Source organism: Eurytemora carolleeae, unplaced genomic scaffold (assembly GCF_000591075.1).
Source record: "Eurytemora carolleeae unplaced genomic scaffold, Eaff_2.0 scaffold177, whole genome shotgun sequence".
Taxonomy (NCBI): domain Eukaryota; kingdom Metazoa; phylum Arthropoda; class Copepoda; order Calanoida; family Temoridae; genus Eurytemora; species Eurytemora carolleeae.
This window is the reverse complement of record NW_019396082.1, coordinates 212,768-232,889: the sequence shown is the minus strand read 5'-3', so window position 1 is coordinate 232,889 and position 20,122 is coordinate 212,768. Positions and strand designations below refer to the sequence as shown.

Genomic DNA, 20,122 nt, shown 5'->3' with positions numbered 1-20,122 from the left:
ACCCCCCCCACCCACCTGACTACCGCCCCTCCCACCTGACTACCTCTATGTCACTCCTGACCCTTCCCATGCACCGTCCTTTATTTATTCTTTAAACATTTCTCAGAATGAAAAACTTTGCTAAAGCACGAGATAAAAAAGTTTTAAAGCAATTAATTTTTATTTCATTTCCTTGTGATAACAGAAGAATTGAAGAATCATTTAGTTTCATTATGGTTCTCATCAAAATAAAACAAAATGGTTTTTTCATCTTTTCATTTTTATTTTCAAAAAAGGTAAAAACAAAATATCACAAGGCCATTTATTGTTTCCAATTTTTAAACTAAAACTAAATTATAATTTGCTACTATGAAATAAACGTGGAAAGAAAAGTACATAGATACAGGGTGTCCCACGAAACATGGAAGTTGATAAATAGTTTAGAATGTCTTCTTTCATTTTTTTAAGCTGTTTCATACCAAGACAATAATAAAAATATTATATAGGAATCATATTATAGTAGAATTAATTTCAAAGTAAAATATATTAATGAGCAATTGATTTTTTAAACGAAATAAACTCTTTAAGTGTTTAATATACAATACAGTGTATGGAAGACGACATTCCAAACTATTCACCAACTGTTATATTTCGTGGGATACCCTGTCCATAGATACATAAATAGGGTTAAAAAGACGGTCTCTGTTTAGAAAAGAACGTACCTTTGGTTCTAGTTGGTTCAAAAACAGATTTAACAGATAAAAGAGAGGTGGGTCGCCTTAAGAAGTTCGACTTTTGTTAGGGTCGGGGGAGATAAATAGTGCTAACCGGGGTTTCTGCCAAGCATCACCTAAAAGAAAAAAACCATTTTCATTTTAATTGAACTTATAAAAATGTTATTTATCCTAGGTTTACATTTTGAATACATTTTTGCTTTTTAATGTGGATTTTAGTTCTTTTAATAGTTGAACCTCGAACACGCAGTTGAACCACTTCTCGGGTGGTTAATTAAATCTGATCTTCGAAAGGAAAAAACTAATTTTTTTAACATAGGTCAGTGAAGAAGCAGGTCAGACCCTTGCAATACAACTTGGCGCCAGGTACAGGTACAGGTACAGGTACAGAGTCTAAAACTAAAGAATGCGCGAATTTTAAGTTCGAGGTTAAAAGTTCTGTAAAATAATGAATAACTACTTAAATATTAAACTTTCTCATTTTTAAATTTTAATTTCCCGGGAAAAATCTGAACCAATCAGAGAAAAGGATTTACGTAGAATTATTATGTAAGTATCGGTATTCGGTAATCAGCTGTTTTTTAAATTTGAAATTATTTACGTGACGGAAAACAAAACTTTTTTCCAGTTACAACCGTATTTTGGGTTTACGTGCAAACATAAATTAATCTAAAACGTGAAATTCATTAAATCAAGGTTTATTACATCGTAATGAATTGAATGCCGCAATTACCGCTGAATGATGATAGACAAATAATAGGGATTGCGGGATTTCAAGATTTTAACCCTGTGTTTAAATTTTAACTCGTCGATTTGGGCGAGTTAAATATTTAACCATAGGGTTAAATATTTAACCTCACGGTTAAAGTTCAGGTTTAAATTAACTCAGAAGTGGCATTTAACCATGAACTTAAAATTTAAGTCAAAACTTTTCGTTCTTTAGTTTTAGACTCAGGTACAAGTACAAGTATAGGTACAGTTACAGGTACAGGTACAGGTACAGGTACAAGTACAAGTATAGGTACAGTTACAGGTACAGGTACAGGTACAGGTACAGGTACAGGTACAGGTACAGGTACAGGTACAGGTACAGGTACAGGTACAGGTACAGGTACAGGTACAGGTTCTTTGTCAGCAATCAATCTTTGAAATATATACATATATACATATATATATATATATCTTCTTAAAATAAGTCTAGAACATGTTCTATTGTTTATTAAGATTGGTTATTGCTGGACACTGTGTTTCATGTTGGACATTCTTCAGCAGCATCTTATATATATATATATATACTTGATGTCTGTCATTGTGATGAAAATGTCACTAAGAAGGAAATGGGATTTTGATATATTTGATATTTTTCAGATTAAGAAGTTTAACATCGACTTTTTAAAGGGCGTGTCTGGCTAGACATGGTAGTTGAACTGCGAATACAATATTGTAGAGAAATTTTTTTATGCGCTTGCCAAAAAAATTTGCACCGTAAAAACGTCTGATAGGTCTCAAATGAATCTTAAAAATTTTCTCTACAAAATTGCATTCTCAGATCAACTACCATGTCTAGCCAGACACTCCCTTTAAACGCAAATAAAATAAAAATGATAAACTGTTGAAATTCAAAGTTTAAATTTATATTAAAATTCTCCAGGTGGTTTGAAACAAGTAGTTTGACCGGAGTAGGGGTGGAGAACTTGTTTAGGTAATTAATAAAGTGTGTCCCAGTGAACCAAGCTTGTTTTTTATTAAGGTTAATACTCTGGATGCGCTCCTATATTTACGGAAAATGTCGCCTCCATAGCTTAAATAGATAAAATCTACATATGACGTCACTGATTTTAGAGGCGAGAATGACTTCATATGCGGATTCTATCTATCTGTGCTAAACAGACGATATGTTACATACATTGGATCGCATCGAGAGTAAGCAACCTTATCATACAACATTGCAATGATCCAAGATTGCTTATAAAGGTTAGATGATAGATACTCTAAATGCACTCCAATGTACTAGAAAGGTCGTCTTCAAAACAAAGAGGAGGGGGGGGGAGGATTTGCTGAGCTTTTTACAACTGACGATCACGTAGTAAATACTTGCCCTCTCTAACATTTCCCGTACATTGCATCGCACCCACATAGTACAGGAACATAATACATAGGAATTCAGTGACGGATTCGAGATATCGTCATTTCAAATAATTCTTAGATTTAGTATAGTGATACCTACTGCGAAAGCTGTAATCCGTAAGATTTTCGTCCGCTATATATACAATTTGTTTATTTATGTTTTGGCTGCATATGGTTGTACTTAGTAAAACAAGAAAATTACAGTATAAAAACAGAGTTTTCGCTGTTCATATACTTCTTTACAGCCATTTACCGTTTTCATAAAATAAACTCTAGCATTATTATGGTTTTTAAAATTAGGTATTACAATGCTATTTCGTAACAAAGACGATATCGAATTTGTCACTGAATTTCCATGTTTATTGGGACACCCTGTATCTAACCTTACAATGATGTACGACCATGATGATATATTTAAATAAAATACAAAACAATATTCTCTTAATTCTAGAATTTGTCTGTTTTTTATTTTTCAAATAAAACTTAAATATCAACATGTCATAATACAAATTTACAAATTTAGTATTTTGATCGAATGTATTTTATTTTTACAAGAAAAACAATCTTCATTAGCCAGTATAGTGTCTTTCCTTATTTTTGAGTGATCATTAAGATAATTTTCTTATCATTATTATCAGTGTTATCATTATTATCAGTGTTATCATTTTAGTGAAGTATGTTCTGATTTGCTTAATGGGAAGACGACCCATCTGAAGATAGTTTCTGACATGTCGAATACACCTGCACCTGCAAATAAGTAAGTTATAATAATTGTGTATTGAGTAACCTTACAAAGATGGGAGTAAAAGAATATATTCATAATCACTTACGGAATAAGGTGGAATTGAGAGTAAAATTGTTTAAAGTTTGTTGGAATGCTTTTATGAAAATTCAGCAAATTTTTATAATTTTCTTTTTCCGTTTTCCAACAAATATGAAAACTTTGAGCTCAAAATAAATATAAAATAAAACTTTTTTTTAATCCGGGTAGAAAAAACAGAAGATTTTTTTATATAAACAGCGTGGACAGTAGTTAAGTTAATATTTTAATACTAGCCCTAGAGGGCGCTTCGCGCCCATCTTCTAAATTAATTGTGAACATGTTCTCTTTGTGTACATCGTAAAACAAAACAAAAATAATTCGCGGATTTTCACAAAAAATTTCGTGGATTTTCAAAATTTTCAAAAATTTAATGAAGATCCAATTTTGATGGAGACAAATATTTGAAATTTTGATCATTCATAAACCTTCCCTGGGGTCCCTAGATGTCCCACAAAAAATTTGGGCCCGATCGGTTCAGCCGTTTTGACGTTTATTGGATACAAACAAACAAACAGACAAACAAACATACAAGCCAAATTTATATATAGACTAGAAATTCAAGGCGCTTCGCTCCCTTCTTTCTAGGCTTTTAGGGCGCTTCGCGCCCATCTTCTATTTAAATTGTGAACATGTTTTTTTGTTTACATTTTAAAACAAAGAAGAAAAAAATTTGCGGATTTTCGAGAATTTAAATTTTTTTACAAAATTAAAAACCTTTAAAACACATTTTTTTAAATTTTTATCATTCATAAACCTTCCCTGTGGTCACGTGATGTCATACAGAAAAGTTTGGGCCCGATCGGTTCAGCCGTTTTGACGTATACAAACAAACAGACAAGCCAAATTTATATATAGATTGTAAAGCGAAGATATGACTATGATCCTGCATTTAAATCTATCCCTGCCTGGGATATCAAAGGGTGATCAAGTCAATCCGTAGATCTGTAATGCAAGGAGATCATTGATTGATCCCTAGATTCACAACACAAACTTTATGTTTCTCAGGTTTAAATATTTATTTCGATTTGTTTCACATCCTTCTCAATTCTTTACAAAGACAACCATATTAATTGATAAGAAAAGATTTTTTAAGATTTTAAGTAAATTTTTTCAGAAAAAAATGAGATTTAAATTTTTTTTTATATTTCTAGGATTGAGGCGGTGGTAGAGCGAGACAGTGAAGACGGAGGTAAAAAAAGGTATAAAAGATTGATTTATTGAAGAATGTAAAATTATTTTTAAAGTTGTTATCAGGACTGTTTGTTTAGCTTGTAATTTTACAGTTTAATTTCTTATAATTTTAGGAGAAGAAAATCTTTTCTACAGCGGTTCTCTAGCAGGTATATTTTAGAGCGTTTATTTATAGCAAGTTTATTTCTAGATGGCTTATTTCTAGCAGCTATATTTTTAGCCGTTGTATTTTTAGCAAGTTAACTTCTAACAGGTATATTTTTAGAACGTTAATTTCTAGTAAGTGTACTTCTAGCAAGTTTATTTCAGGGAGGTTTATTTCTAGCAGGTATATTTTAAGCAAGTCAACTTCTAGCAGGTTTATTTTTAGAACGATTATTTCTAGTAAGTGTACTTCTAGCAAGTTTATTTCTAGAAGGTTTATTTCTAGCAGGTATATTTTAAGCAGGTGTTTTTTAAGCAAGTTAACTTCTAGCAGGTTTATTTCTAGCAACTATATTTCTAACATTTATATTTCTAGCAGGTATATTTCTAGCCAGTGTATTTTTAGCAAGTTAACTTCTAGCAGGTATATTTCTAACATTTATATTTCTAGCAGGTATATTTCTAACAGTTATATTTATAGCAGGTATATTTCTAACAGTTATATTTTAGGACTAGGGGAATTTTGTGATTATTATCTCTAGAAATTTACTTCTAAAATTAGGTTGACAAAAAAATGCAGCAAATTATATCAAAAATCAAGACGATGTTCAAGTCGTCTTGCATACTGTCATGTTTCGTGGGACACCCTGTACCTGCCTAATATACCTGCCTAGTGTCTAATTATAAGATAATCTTGTTTTTCTTTAAATTTCTTTGTATTTTCCTGGTAAATTGAAAACAGACAACTTTGCCGCATAGTATTCTTAAAAATATATAAATATATATTTATATTACATACTTTGTAAAAAGGAAAATAAATCTTTGCTGACAGATATTATTATTCATAGAGAGAGGGATGGCAAATATTATCTGAATAGAGGAAGGGAGGGCATATAATTTCCAATGGAAGGGAGAAATAGTAAACATTATCCTAGTGAGGGAGGGATGGCAGATACTATCATAGGGGAGGGAGGGATGGCAGATTTTTACAAGGGAATGGAGGAATAGCACATATTATCCTAACGGAGGAAGGGAGGGCAGATACTTATCTAGGGGGAGGGAGGGATGGTAAACACTATTCTAGGGTAGGGAGGGATAGGACAGATACTTTCCAGGAGAAGGATGGCATGGCAAATGCTATCTAAGGGGAAGGAGGGAGGGATGGCAAATAGGCAAATAGGAATGTTGGAGGGCATAAACTATCATTTGAGGTACTCAGAACTTTTCTATGTTCAAGGGGAACTTAAACTTTTTTTTCTGTAAAAGCTTTAACAAGATGTATTTTTTTGTAGAGCTGTATTGAGAGCGGCTAAAGTGAAGAAAGATGAAGACGATGCAAGAAATCGGAAATTTTGGTGTTTTTGATTTTATTTTTAAAATTATTGTAAACTTGCATTTTATGGTCCTTACATATCTGTTATGAGATACGATAAATAGTATCAATCTGGACCCGCATAACGCTGGAGTAGGTTATTTTGATTTTTGGACCAAAATCAGTTAAACAGATTTAAAGAGGTTTATATTGTCCATACGAGTAACTACGAATCATATTCCACAAAAAATTTTTCCCGCTAAAAGCTTGTTTTAACAAAGATTAAAAATTTATCAATTTTTTAAAATATTGTTTTATTCGCCAAACGGTTTTGCAGTTCATTCAGTAGTAAACTGGAATTAGCACAGCACAGTATTTCTGTAGACCATAGTTTGGGAATTTATAGATCAATGTAATTTAATATTTTATGTGATAATTTTTAGATTTATATCAATAAATAATCTTTTTTGAAGTAATAATTCTAGGAAAAGCTAGAAGGGGGTTTTTAGGGTTTTTAAAAATTAATTTTGATTTAAATGTTTATTTTAAGTTAATGTTTCTGTTAAAAAACTGCCAGTTTTTCTTATTTTAACGGTCTTTTTAAAATATATTCTTATTTACGTGTAGATTAATTAATTGTCAATTTAAAATGTTTCTAGAATATTTCTAAATTTCTAAATAGATGATTAGGGCAACATATATCATTTTCTGTTTATTGCAAACTGATCCACAAATAATGAGACTTAAAAGACGACCTTGAATTCTTTAAATCTGAAGATTACATGCATGGTCTTCCGAATAAAGTTTTAAATGCAAAAGAATTGAATTTAATCTTTTCTTGGATATATATAACCCTGCCTATGATGAAAGTTGTAAATTATTATAGTTAGAAAGTATTAAAACTTTCTCAATTTCAAGTCTTTATTATCTAAAAGAAAAATTTTATCGCCATTTAAAATTGTAGTTGAATGTAAGTATGGAAAACAAACTTATATGCATTAAAGTGACTTATGATGTAATTTTAAGTGACCCAACATTGAAAAGAGTGACATGCACAATGGCCATTGCCAAAATACTTCTTTAGACTTTTTAAGTACTTAAAACTATCGAACTAATTGAACTAGCTGAACTAGTTCAACTAGGTCCGAATAGTTGAACCACTATTGACACATGTAACTATCCACTAGTTCAATGACTTCTCACTAATCATAAATTATAAAATAGGACCTCAGCGAGGAGAAAATATTTATCAATAATCAGTCATCCTGGGGATTAAGTCTTTAATCCATAATCCTGTAATCAAGAATGTCAAGGAATTACTTAAGATTATTTACGGATTAAGGTAAATGAAGGTTTTTATTCTATAACCATAAATTTATTTGTTCCGATCGCTAGTGAACAATTTATCTAACCGCTAGTGAACAATTTATCTAACCGCTAGTGAACAATTTATCTAACCGCTAGTGAACAATTTATCTAACCACTAGTGAACAATTTATCCAACCGCCAGTTAACAATTCATATAACCGCTAGTTAACAATCTATTTAACCGCTACTTAACAATTTATCTAACCGCTAGTGAACATTTTATCTAACCGCTAGTGAGCAATTTATCTAACCGCAGTGAACAATTTATCTAACAAACAAATTGAAAAAGGTTAGAACGTTTAGCCTTATATTTATAAAATTATTTTAGCCCCAACATTTTGTTAGCAATTTTGGACAAGATAGTCGTTGTTTTGGATAAGAATTTCGTTATTTTAGACATGATTTTCGTTATTTTGTACAAGATTTTCGTTATTTTGTACAAGATTTTCGTTATTTGTACAAGATTTTCGTCATATTGGACATTATGTTCTTTATTTTGAACAAGATTTTTGTTATATTGGACAGTATGTCGTTATTTTGGACAAAATATTCGTTATTTGGGACAAGTTTTTCGTTATATTGGACAATATGTTTGTTATATTGGACAAGATGTTCGTTATTTTGGACAAGATGTTCGTTATTTTGGACAAGATTTTCGTTATATTGGACAAAATGTTCGTTATTTTGCACATGGTTTTCGTTATTTGAAACAATATAATCGTTATTTTGGACAAGAGTTTCGTTTTATTGGACAAGATTTTCGTTTTACTGGACAATATGTTCGTTATATTAAACATTATGTCAGTATTTTGGACAAGATGTTCTTGATTTCGAGTTTCTTTGGTTAAGATGTAGATTACAGACTTTTTGTTGTCTCTGTGTTTTGAAGGCTAACGTCTAACTCTTAATATATTTTTAGTGTGTTTTAGAGCAGTTAAAATGTTCATAAAATTTATATAGAATTATGAAATATGAAAGATATTTGTAAATTTTTTTTCGATTTTTTAAGTCTATAACACCCTCCCGTCCACCCATGAGTGTCCACAGAAACATTTCAGCCCAATCTTTCCAGCAGTTATATCGGCAACATATATATATGAATGTCTTGTTTTATTATAGAGTTGATTAGTTTATCAGTATCTAAGTGTGCTCTAGTCTCTGTGCTCCAACAATTAATCTGTTTTTAATATATTTTTCCCACAAAATCTCTTATAATAAATGTCAAAGGAAGTTGATGTTAAATTATTTAAGTTGGAGGGAAAAGTTTTTTCCCTCAACTTTACCTGGAAATAAAATATTAACGTGGTGAGTATCACAGGCGCAATTTTCACTCTAAGCTATAGGACCGATTTATATTAAACAACGTCTGATGCTGATCTGTCAGTTTTCATCAATTATGAATGATACACATGGCAAGAACTGTTTACAAAAAGTACAGTAATAACCAGAAAACTGTGGAATAATTGTCGTCTGGGGAGCCGAACTTAAACGCCAAAGCTAACTAGAAAGGGGGAGCCGACTTGAAAGGGAGATCCAATTAGAAAGCCAAATAATTTTTTTTAAAGGGGAAATTGACTTAAGGGGGAGCCAACTGATAAGCCAGAGTCGACTTGAAAGGAGAAGCCGACAGGTACACCAGAGCTAACTTGAAAGGGGGAGCCAACTGATAAGCCAGAGCTGATTTGAAAGGGGGAGCCAGCTGGTAAGCCAGACCTAACTTGAAAGGAGGAGCCAGCTCATAAGAAAGAGCTAACTTGAAAGGAGGAGCCAGCTGATAAGACAGAGCTGACTTTAAAGGGGGAGCCAGCTGATAAGCCAGAGCTGACTTGAAAGGAGGAGCCAGCTGATAAGCCAGAGCTTACTTGAAAGGAGGAGCCAGCTGATAAGCCAGAGCTGACTTGAAAGGGGGAGCCAGCTGATAAGCCAGAGCTAACTTGAAAGGAGGACCCAGCTGTTAAGCCAGAGCTTACTTGAAAGGAGGAGCCAGCTGATGAGCCAGAGCTGACTTGAAAGGGGGAGCCAGCTGATAAGCCAGAGCTTACTTGAAAGGAGGAGCCAGCTGATAAGCTAGAGCTGACTTGAAAGGGGGAGTCAGCTGATAAGCCAGAGCTAACTTGAAAGGAGGAGCCAGCTGATAAGCCAGAGCTAACTTGAGAAAAGGAGCCAGCTGGTAAGCCAGAGCTGACTTGAAATGAGGAGTCAGCTGGTAAGCCAGAGCTGACTTGAAAGGAGGAGCCAGCTGATAAGCCAGAGCTAACTTGAAGGGACGAAAATTTGAAAGGAGGAGCAGAATTTGGAAGAGGAAGCAGAATTAGAAAGGAGGAGCAGAATTTGGAAGAGGGAGAAGAATTTGAAAGAGGGAGCAGAATTTGAAAGAGGGAGCAAAATTTGAAAGAGGGAGCAGAATTTGAAAAAGGGAGCAGAATTTGAAAGAGGGAGCAGAATTTGAAAAAGGGAGCAGAATTTGAAAAAGGGAGCAGAATTTGAAAGAGTGAGCAGAATTTGATAGAGGGAGCAGAATTGGAAAAGGGGAGCAGAATTTGAAAGGGGGAACCGACTGGAAAGCCAGAGACAGCATGGACGGAAGAACTAAAAAAAAAGAAAAAAAGATAAATGTTTCCATTCTCACTTCGTAATCCCTCTGTAAGTGTAAGAATGTTTATCGTTTATTCTTGATATAACTATTAAAGGGATTGTGGACATAATTTGAAGTGACTATCATCTATTTTAGAGATATTCATTTCAGATTCACAATGGTATCATTTGTCTGGTCAAAAATGATAGATTAGTGAAATATCCTTTTTTTCTTGATTTGTTTGAAAAACTTTTTTTTAAATCATAATTTTACTAGTTTGAGCTAAAAATATAGAAGTAAAGGTAGGCATGGGGAGACTTTGGGTTCAAAGGTGCCTTCTTATCTTAACACTTGATAAATATACTTTGCCACAGATTCTATCTTTCTATCCAATTATCTGTATATCTATCTATCTATCTATCTCTATTTATCTATGTCTTTATAAAACTATCTAACTATCTATCTATTCAATGTCTAATTATCAAGTAAGACAGCAAATATAAACTTTCTTATCAGATCCAGAATTGTTTAGGGTTTAATCCTACATTAGCCTCAGCATGGTGCAGTTTACAGGTATACAGGGTTTAAATGTATATATTGACCTATAGGTTTAGAATACAGGGTGTGCCAAACAACATGGGAATTTAATGACGACTTCTAGTTTCGCGTAGGCACTATTTTTCTCAAATTAAAAGATTTGATATTGAAAACTACTAGTCTTAGCAATTCCCAAATGTGGTTTACCATTTGTGCACTTTAAAAATCGGCGGAGATATTCAGAAATCGGTCCAGATTATAAATTATTTGATAACAACGAAATCTGTCAAATGTTTAAAATCTCCGTCAATTTTGAAGCTACAAAGCTAAGGCAGACCACATTTTCAAAAGCTCATAAGACTTTTGGTCTTTATTTTGATACACGCTTTATAATTTATTCACTATTGATAATCGAAGACGATTTTCAAGTCGTCTAATAGTTCCCATGTTTATTGTTTAATTCAGAGCGTTTCCAAGACAATTTTCCAAGGAATGTTTCCAGGACATGCTTCTAGAACATGTTATTAGACATTTTTCAAGGAAATATTTCCAGGACATTTTCCAGGACATGCTTTCTAACTTTTGTGTGGATATTGTTCTAGTCTTGAACGTTTGATATCCAATGTGGGCACTTGATACTAGATTTACAACACAAAAGTTTTAACTTCAGAGCTGGGAACTTTTGAATGGTGGATATTGGGATTAAGACTTGATCCACTCTTTTTCTTAATCTCGAAATTAAATAATGCTTGTTCTCCTCTTGTAATTAATCTCCAGATTAATTAACCGATTAGGATTAAGGATATCCCATTCTAAAGTTTTCAGCATAGGACATTTTTCTATAAATGCTTTTATTCCAGGGCATGCTTTTAACACATGTTTCCAGGATATGATTATATTTCCAGGGAATGCTTTCAACACATGTTTCCAGAATATGATTATATTTCCAGGGCATGCTTTCAGCACATGTTTCCAGGATATGATTATATTTCCAGGGAATGCTTTCAACACATGTTTCCAGAATATGATTATATTTCCAGGGCATGCTTTCAGCACATGTTTCCAGGATCTGATTATATTTCTAGGGAATGCTTTCAGCACATGTTTCCAGGATATGATTATATTTCTAGGGAATGCTTTCAGCACATGTTTCCAGGATATGATTATATTTCTAGGGAATGCTTTCAGCACATGTTTTCAGGATATGATTATATTTCTAGGGAATGCTTTCGGCACATGTTTCCAGGATATGATTTTATTTCTAGGGAATGCTTTCAACACATGTTTCCAGGATATGATTATATTTCTAGGGAATGCTTTCAGCACATGTTTCCAGGATATGATTATATTTCCTGGGAATGCTTTCAGCACATGTTTCCAGGATATAATTATATTTCCAGGGAATGCTTTCAGCACATGTTTTCAGGATATGATTATATTTCCAGGGAATGCTTTCAAAACATGTTTCCAGGATATGATTATATTTCAGGGAATGCTTTCAGCACATGTTTCCAGGATATGATTATATTTCTAGGGAATGCTTTCAGCACATGTTTCCAGGATATGATTATAATTCTAGGGAATGCTTTCGGCACATGTTTCCAGGATATGATTTTATTTCCAGGGAATGCTTTCAACACATGTTTCCAGGATATGATTATATTTCAAGGGAATGCTTTCAGCACATGTTTCCAGGATATGATTATATTTCATAGGGAATGCTTTCAGCACATGTTTTCAGGATATGATTATATTTCTAGGGAATGCTTTCAGCACATGATTCCAGGATATGATTATATTTCATAGGGAATGCTTTCAGCACATGTTTTCAGGATATGATTTTATTTCTAGGGAATGCTTTCAGCACATGTTTCCAGGATATGATTATATTTCCTAGGGAATGCTTTCAGCACATGTTTCCAGGATATGATTATATTTCTAGGGAATGCTTTCAGCACATGTTTCCAGGATATGATTATATTTCCTGGGAATGCTTTCAGCACATGTTTCCAGGATATAATTATATTTCCAGGGAATGTTTTCAGCACATGTTTCCAGGATATGATTATATTTCCAGGGAATGCTTTCAAAACATGTTTCCAGGATATAATTATATTTCCAGGGAATGCTTTCAGCACATGTTTTCAGGATATGATTATATTTCCAGGGAATGCTTTCAAAACATGTTTCCAGGATATGATTATATTTCCAGGGAATGCTTTCAAAACATGTTTCCAGGATATAATTATATTTCCAGGGAATGCTTTCAACACATGTTTCCAGAATATGATTATATTTCCAGGGCATGCTTTCAGCACATGTTTCCAGGATATGATTATAGTTCCAGGGAATGCTTTCAGCACATGTTTCCAGGATATGATTATATTTCCAGGGAATGCTTTCAGCACATGTTTCCAGAATATAATTCTATTTCTAGGGAATGCTTTCAGCACATGTTTCCAGGATATGATTATATTTCCAGGGAATGCTTTCAGCACATGTTTCCAGGATATAATTCTATTTCTAGGGAATGCTTTCAGCACATGTTTCCAGGATATGATTATATTTCCAGGGAATGCTTTCAGCACATGTTTCCAGCATATGATTCTAGTTCCAGGGAATGCTGCACATGTTTTCAAGATATAATTCTATGTCTAGGGCACATGCTTTGTTATTTTTCATATATTTTTTCTAGGAAAATTTACTCGTGTTTCTGCCGAGAACTACGACGAGTTCCTGAAAGCTTTAAATGTTGGATTCATCCTCAGAAAGGTGAATGATTATTTTAGTGCATTCCCATTTTTACGAGAAAAAAAAACATCAAAAGTATAACATCAAAATAAATTTTTTGGAGTTTTTATGAAGAAAACAAGAGTGCGTGCAATCTTTCGTTGTAAAATTCTCAATAAAAAAATACATTTGTTCGTTTAAATTTTTTTCTTTTTAAAGCGTTTAGTTACTTTTTCTATTGAACTAATTGATTAAAATTCAAAAGTGATAAACCCAACGAGGTTATTGTATATAGAGTGATGATGTACGCTAATCCTTTAATAATTGTACAAGCCATATACTCCACTTTCAAAGGTCAAATTAAAGTCAATCTGTATGTTTGTCAGTAAGCTGTCTTAATCGTACACTCAGGCTAATATATACAGCCAGGTAGCTATGTTCCATACCCCCCCCCCCTGGTTAAACCCTTAGGAGCATGTTGCTTGATTGATTCTGTTAATAAATCTATATTAAAGTCATCATTCGAATAAGAAATAAACATAGGAATAATCTTCGCATTTATGTCGTTGTTAAAAAAGGCTTGAATTATTAGGTTAAAAGGTTAAAAATACTTAGTCATTGTTTATATCGTACAATAAAGACGACTTTCGATTTAAATTTTGGGTTTCTATCAAGCTTTTAAATAGCATGATATTGGATAGGAATGTCGTCTTCGTTGTGGTGATATAAACGCCGACCATTGTTTACGGATCTTAAGGATTTTTTTATATTAAAGATCATAGAAGATTTAAAGGCTGTCATCCCCCCTGAAAATTGTCAGTTTTGAGTTTTAACAGTCTGTTTTGTGATACGTTAAAGTACGTGAATAGAAGGAGTCTCTGCTTTCTATTTATTTATTTTTAGATTCCTAGGATTCAAAAGTTCAGAGTTCGTATGAACATTCGTTTAGAATATAAATAAAGTTTCGAAAAGACAATTTTTGTGTTTACTAAGAAGAAGATGACGCGTGGTGTTTCTAGTCAGGTTCTTCATATTAAAAAGGATTCTTTGTGGCATTGTCAGTAACGCGCACGGCAAATGTCTTAACTATATACTTAAAACTAAAGGAGGGTTTCAAACGCAAATTGATTTTACTTGCGCGCAATTGCGGACCCTTTAATTTCCACGCAATACGAGAACAGTTGCGCGCAATTCCGCAAAATTGCGCGCCAAATTCCGCACAACGGAATTCCGATTGGAAACCCTAAACAATTTTCACCGTCTTAGTAAGTGACACTTTTAAGGAAAGAACGCCAACAATGATTCATTAATAAACAATGATTGACTGAGATATCCATTTTTTTCTTCTCTATAATTCTATAAAATCTTAAAAAGGTTGATATTGAGGATGTTGTATTTAAGGCTGCTACAGCATCTACCCCTGTGATGGAGATCACCGAGAGTGATGGAAACTGGTCGATGAAAACTTCAACATCAATGAAGTCTATGGAACTCAAGTTTAAGTAAGAAACTAAAATATCTTGAACTATATCCTTTCTGTAAAATTTGCCCTGATTATAAAATATTTCTCTTGTTACAAATGATCAGCACAAAATGCCGAACTCTGTTTTTCGAAAATAAATTCTTGGATTTAAAATAAATCAAGCTCTCTCTTGAAAGAGAAATGATTTACTCAAATAGATTATCAATTACAATAGGTGGCAACAGAGAAATGGATTAATTAACACAACGTCACAAGTGTTAAATACAACCAAAAAATCGAAATTTTCTCACATTATTTGACGTTTTTCAAGATTAAATAAAAAAGTGTAAAAACACTGTAAGATAAGCACTTTATTCTAAAATTATCACTTTTATTAATAATTTTGTCGGACACAATACTGATTTGACACTTGTGATGTAAGAATACAACTCTACTGAGTGTACAAATACTACGTTGCCATCTATTGTACTTAACAATCTATTTGGATTTACTTATTTCAAGATTATAACACCTTGTGTTATAAATTTATCTTGGGGGGGGGGGGACACTAGATTAAAGGACATTGTTGCGCAGAAAAATTGTCTTACTGTGGTCCTAATTTCAAAAAGTGTGTTGGTTGTTTAGCAATTTTTTTTTTTAAGACTTGGAGAGCCATTCGAGGAGGAGACTAGCGATGGAAGGAAGTGTACAACCACTGTTACTATGGAGGGTAACAAGCTGATCACTGATCAGAAGGCCATAAAAAAGGGAGAAAAAGATGTTAGGGCGGTAAGTTTGATCAAAATCTTCAAAATATTTTTTTGATATAACTATCAATATTCTCCCAAAAGTGTCTCAGCCTTTATTATTGTTTTGTTTTAGGTGAGAGAGTTTTTTGATGATAAACTGATCATTTCTATGACTTGTGACGGAGTTACCTCCACTCAGGTCAGTCTTTTTTGTTTAAAGGGAGTGTTCTCTAATTTATTTAGCTATTTATTTGTTTAAAGGGAGTGTTCACTAATCTATTTTGTTATTTTATTGTTTAAAGGGAGTATTCACTAATCTATTTAGTTAATTTAGTTTAAAGGGAGTGTTAGCTTAACTAATTAGTTGATTTTGTTTAAAGGGAGTGTTCACTAATGTATTTAGTTAATTTTTGTTTTTAAAAAAAACTATGGTTATTTTACTAAACGAACGATTTTTTGAAGCAAACCTTTAAAAAAACGAACGTTTTTTACGAAACCAGCGATCGATTTTTTATCAACTTGCATCAACTATTGCCCCAAATATTTTTTTGGAACAAATAAAAAAAAGTTAAAAATTAAAAAAAGATAGTTTTTTACGGAACCAATGATCGATTTCTTTTGCTGAACGAACGATTTTACTGAACGATCGTTCAATGAGAAAACGAACGAAAAAGATCGAAAATGAACGATAATTATGAGAACAAACAAAACATTTTTTTGATCGATTACTAAAACTAACGAAATGGGTTATCTACGAACGATGAACGAATAAAATGAAAAAGCCGAACGTGTCCATCTCTAATTGTGTATTAACTTATATCCCGTTTCTTTTTAGTGAAAACTCCCTTTATCAAAATTAATGATATTTTATAAAGAAAAATTAATCATAATTGTATTCTAGGTGTACAAGAGGGACTAAGAAATGCTGAAAACGTCCAACGTTTGTACTATCTGACACGTTGTGAAAAAATAAAAGTTTAAATTCTTTATTTTTTTTATTATGTTTATCAAGAATGAAGATTGTATAACATTGTGTAAGTTAGAAAGTTATAAAAATAACAGAGATGAAAAGAATAATATAAAAGTAAACAAATATAAAAACTTAAAGGGACTGTAAGCGCTATTTCAAGTGACCTTCCATGCAAAGATGGCAATACCGGATTCACATGGGTACCCTTAAAAGTGTCGTTTGATTAAGTATGAATTCGATCAATGTTAAAAATTTTGCAAACAGATTTTAAAAAAAATTAATATGCGCTTTTCGACTGCAGAAAAGACATATTGGAATTATTAAAGTTAACCTCTTTTAGCCAATAGGAAAAAGACGACATCTTCCACATTTTAGATCATATAAAGGTTGCAAGGATATCTTTGCGAGTCGGGCATTGGCATCTTTGCACGAAGGTCATTTACAGCTTACTGTGGCTTAGACTAATTTATTTCATTTTTAAATAATACAATTTGACAACAATTCAGAAAACACCAAGAGCATAGAAAAGACACAAGAAGATGAAGTACGACAAAACCTTTATTCTGAAACACAATTGATTATATTGAACCCTGGAACTGAATATCTAACAAGGTTAAAACCACTAGAGGGGTTAGGTTTCTTTATTAACTAGCAGACAGAGAGAGAGAGATGTGGAGTAGGTTAAAGGTTAACCCTTATAGTACAGGAAGGGGGGCGAGTAGATTAAAAGCTAACCCTTATAGGACGGGAGGAGGGGGGGGGGTGGTGACGGTTAATGGTTAACCCTAAGGATAAAGTAGAAGAGAGGGTGTGTTAGGTAGAGATACCTTTATATCAGGGAGGACGGATATGGTTAAAGGTTCACACTTATAGGACAGGAAGAAGGGGGTCGATGAAGTTGGTTAATTGTTAACCATTTTAAAAGCAAACTTCTAGAGAATAACATTTTAAATCGTTTGACCCTTCTCAGATTGTCGTAAAACCTTTTAAAAGTCTAAAAATATTAAAAGTTTCTGTAAAACTAATCTAGTCGTAGATTATTGCTGAAACTGGGTGTTTCTTTCATGCTTGAATGTCTTCAATGTCGCAGTTAAGTTGAAAACTTGCAGGTATTTGCAATGTCAATATGATGCTTTAAAAGTGGAACTCACTCCGATAGATTTAATAATTAAATAATTTTTAATTTATCAATGGGCGCTGCAGGAAATTCACAACAATATAAATTATTAAAAATCGAATTAAGGGAAATATAAACTGACCCGAACTTGATTTCCCCCCGATTAATTCCAGGGAGATGGATGCCCCCCCCCCCTCCACCAATAATCCGAATCTGTTGGGCGTTTAAAGAATTTCGTTTTAAAAGTGGAACTCACTCCGATAGATTTAATAATTAAATAATTTTTAATTCATCAATGGGCGCTGCAGGAAATTCACAACAATATAAATTATTAAAAATCGAATTAAGGGAAATATAAACTGACCCGAACTTGATTTCCCCCCGATTAATTCCAGGCGATGGATGCCCCCCCCCCCCTCCACCAATAATCCGTATCTGTTGGGCGTTTAAAGAATTTCGTTTTGGAGGCGTTTCCGTTTTTAAAAAAATTAGACTTTATAAAGTTGAGGTGTATCCTCTTTTTTCGCGTTTCCAGAAATTTTTGACGCGTTTCCATTAAAAAAAAACTTTTAAACTTTGTTTAGATAAGGTGTTTCCTGTTTTTTTTTTTGGGGGGGGGGGGCGTTTCCAGTTAAAAAAATTATTTAGTTGGGTATTACCTCTTTCTTTTGAGACGAATCCGGAAATTTTTTATGCTTTTCCGTTTTTCAAAAAACCTTATTATAGTGGAGTTGTTTCCTCTTTTTTTAAGGTGTTTCCGTTTTTTAAAATAAGGTTGAAAACTTCATTTAATTGGACGTTTCCAATTGTCAAAAAACCTTCAAAAACTTAATGTCAACTATATAAAGCTTATTCCAATTAGGCCTAATGCTCCATTTCAAGGATGAGAAAGTGTTTCAGAACCCCAACTGTTCAGAACCCCAAATGTTGCACTGTTTCTCCAAATGAAATATAAATAAAATGGTTTGAAATATGTTTCAGTTTAATCGAACTAAGTGGCGAAGTACAGTTAAATGGAAAATAACACTATAAAAAGGCATGTATAAAGAGCGAAATTAAGGCAACAAAATGTGATAACATTTAAAGAGATTGTTGACAGAATGTGATTACATATAAAGAGATTTTTGATAAAATGTGATAACAATTAAAAAGATTTTTGACAAAATGTGATTACAATTAAAGAGACTTTTGACAGAATGTGATTACATTTAAGGAGACTTTTGACAAAATGTGATTACAATTAAAGAGACTTTTGACAGAATGTGATTACATTTAAAGAGACTTTTGACAAAATGTGATTACATTTAAAGAGATTGTTGACAAAATGTGATTACAATCAAAGAGATTTTTGACAAAATGTGATTACATATAAAAGAGACTTTTGACAAAATTTGATTACATTTAAAGAGATTTTTGACAAAATGTGATTACAATCAAAGAGATTTTTGACAAAATGTGATTACATAAAAAAAGAATGTTGACATAATTTGATTACATATAAAGAGATTGTTGGCAAAATATGATTACATATAAAGAGATGGTTGACAAAATGTGATAATTAAATATACTGTTGACAAAGTGTGAAAATAATTACAGAGACTGTTGAAAAACTGTGATTATAGTTAAAGAGATTGTTGACAAAATGTCATTACAATTTAAGAGATTGTTGACAAAATGTGATTACAATTAAAGAGACTGTTAACAAAATGTGATAACAGTTATAGAGACTGTTGAAAAATGTGATTTCAATTAAAGAGAATGTTGACAAAATGTGATTACATATAAAGAGGTTGTTGAAAAAATGTGATAACAGTTATAGAGACTGTTGAAAAATGTGATTTCAATTAAAGAGAATGTTGATAAAATGTGATTACATGTAAAGAGGTTGTTGACAAAATGTGATAACAGTTATAGAGACTGTTGAAAAATGTGATTTCAATTAAAGAGAATGTTGATAAAATGTGATTACATGTAAAGAGGTTGTTGACAAAATGTGATAACAATTAAAGAGACTGATTGTGATTACAGAGACAAATTGTGAGTGCAAATACATTGTGCGAAATGAGATTAAATTTATTGATCAAGTTTGAGGGAATTTTCGCAAAATGGGATTTAATGTAAAAGGACATAATGTACAGTGTAGAATATAATTATTATACATTGCTCGTTGATAAATGTAATTTAAGGGGCTTATCTCATTTCATTCACGATAGGAAGGTTCAGTTCAAACCAAAACTAAAACAATTCTAAAAAAAGAAAGAATTTATTTTTCCTTAAAAGTTATAAGATTAATTTATGATTTTC

General features: G+C 32.5%; 2 protein-coding genes across 2 annotated transcripts; both read left to right on the top strand.

The window, feature by feature from the left end:
* Positions 1–212: 212 nt before the first annotated feature.
* LOC111717486 (ras-related protein Ral-A) lies at positions 213–6,782 on the top strand. The gene is made up of 8 exons (XM_023492986.1): positions 213–240; positions 690–748; positions 1,033–1,085; positions 2,365–2,415; positions 3,511–3,597; positions 4,815–4,862; positions 4,968–5,003; positions 6,291–6,782. Exons 1-8 carry the CDS (start codon positions 213–215, stop codon positions 6,361–6,363), a joined length of 435 nt encoding a protein of 144 aa, XP_023348754.1. The 3' UTR covers positions 6,364–6,782.
* Positions 6,783–10,734: 3,952 nt separating this feature from the next.
* On the top strand, positions 10,735–16,720 carry LOC111717426 (cellular retinoic acid-binding protein 2). Its single transcript, XM_023492928.1, has 6 exons — positions 10,735–10,826; positions 13,486–13,562; positions 14,922–15,022; positions 15,645–15,771; positions 15,865–15,930; positions 16,633–16,720. Exons 1-6 carry the CDS (start codon positions 10,811–10,813, stop codon positions 16,648–16,650), a joined length of 405 nt encoding a protein of 134 aa, XP_023348696.1. The 5' UTR covers positions 10,735–10,810; the 3' UTR covers positions 16,651–16,720.
* The last annotated feature ends 3,402 nt before the right edge of the window (positions 16,721–20,122 follow it).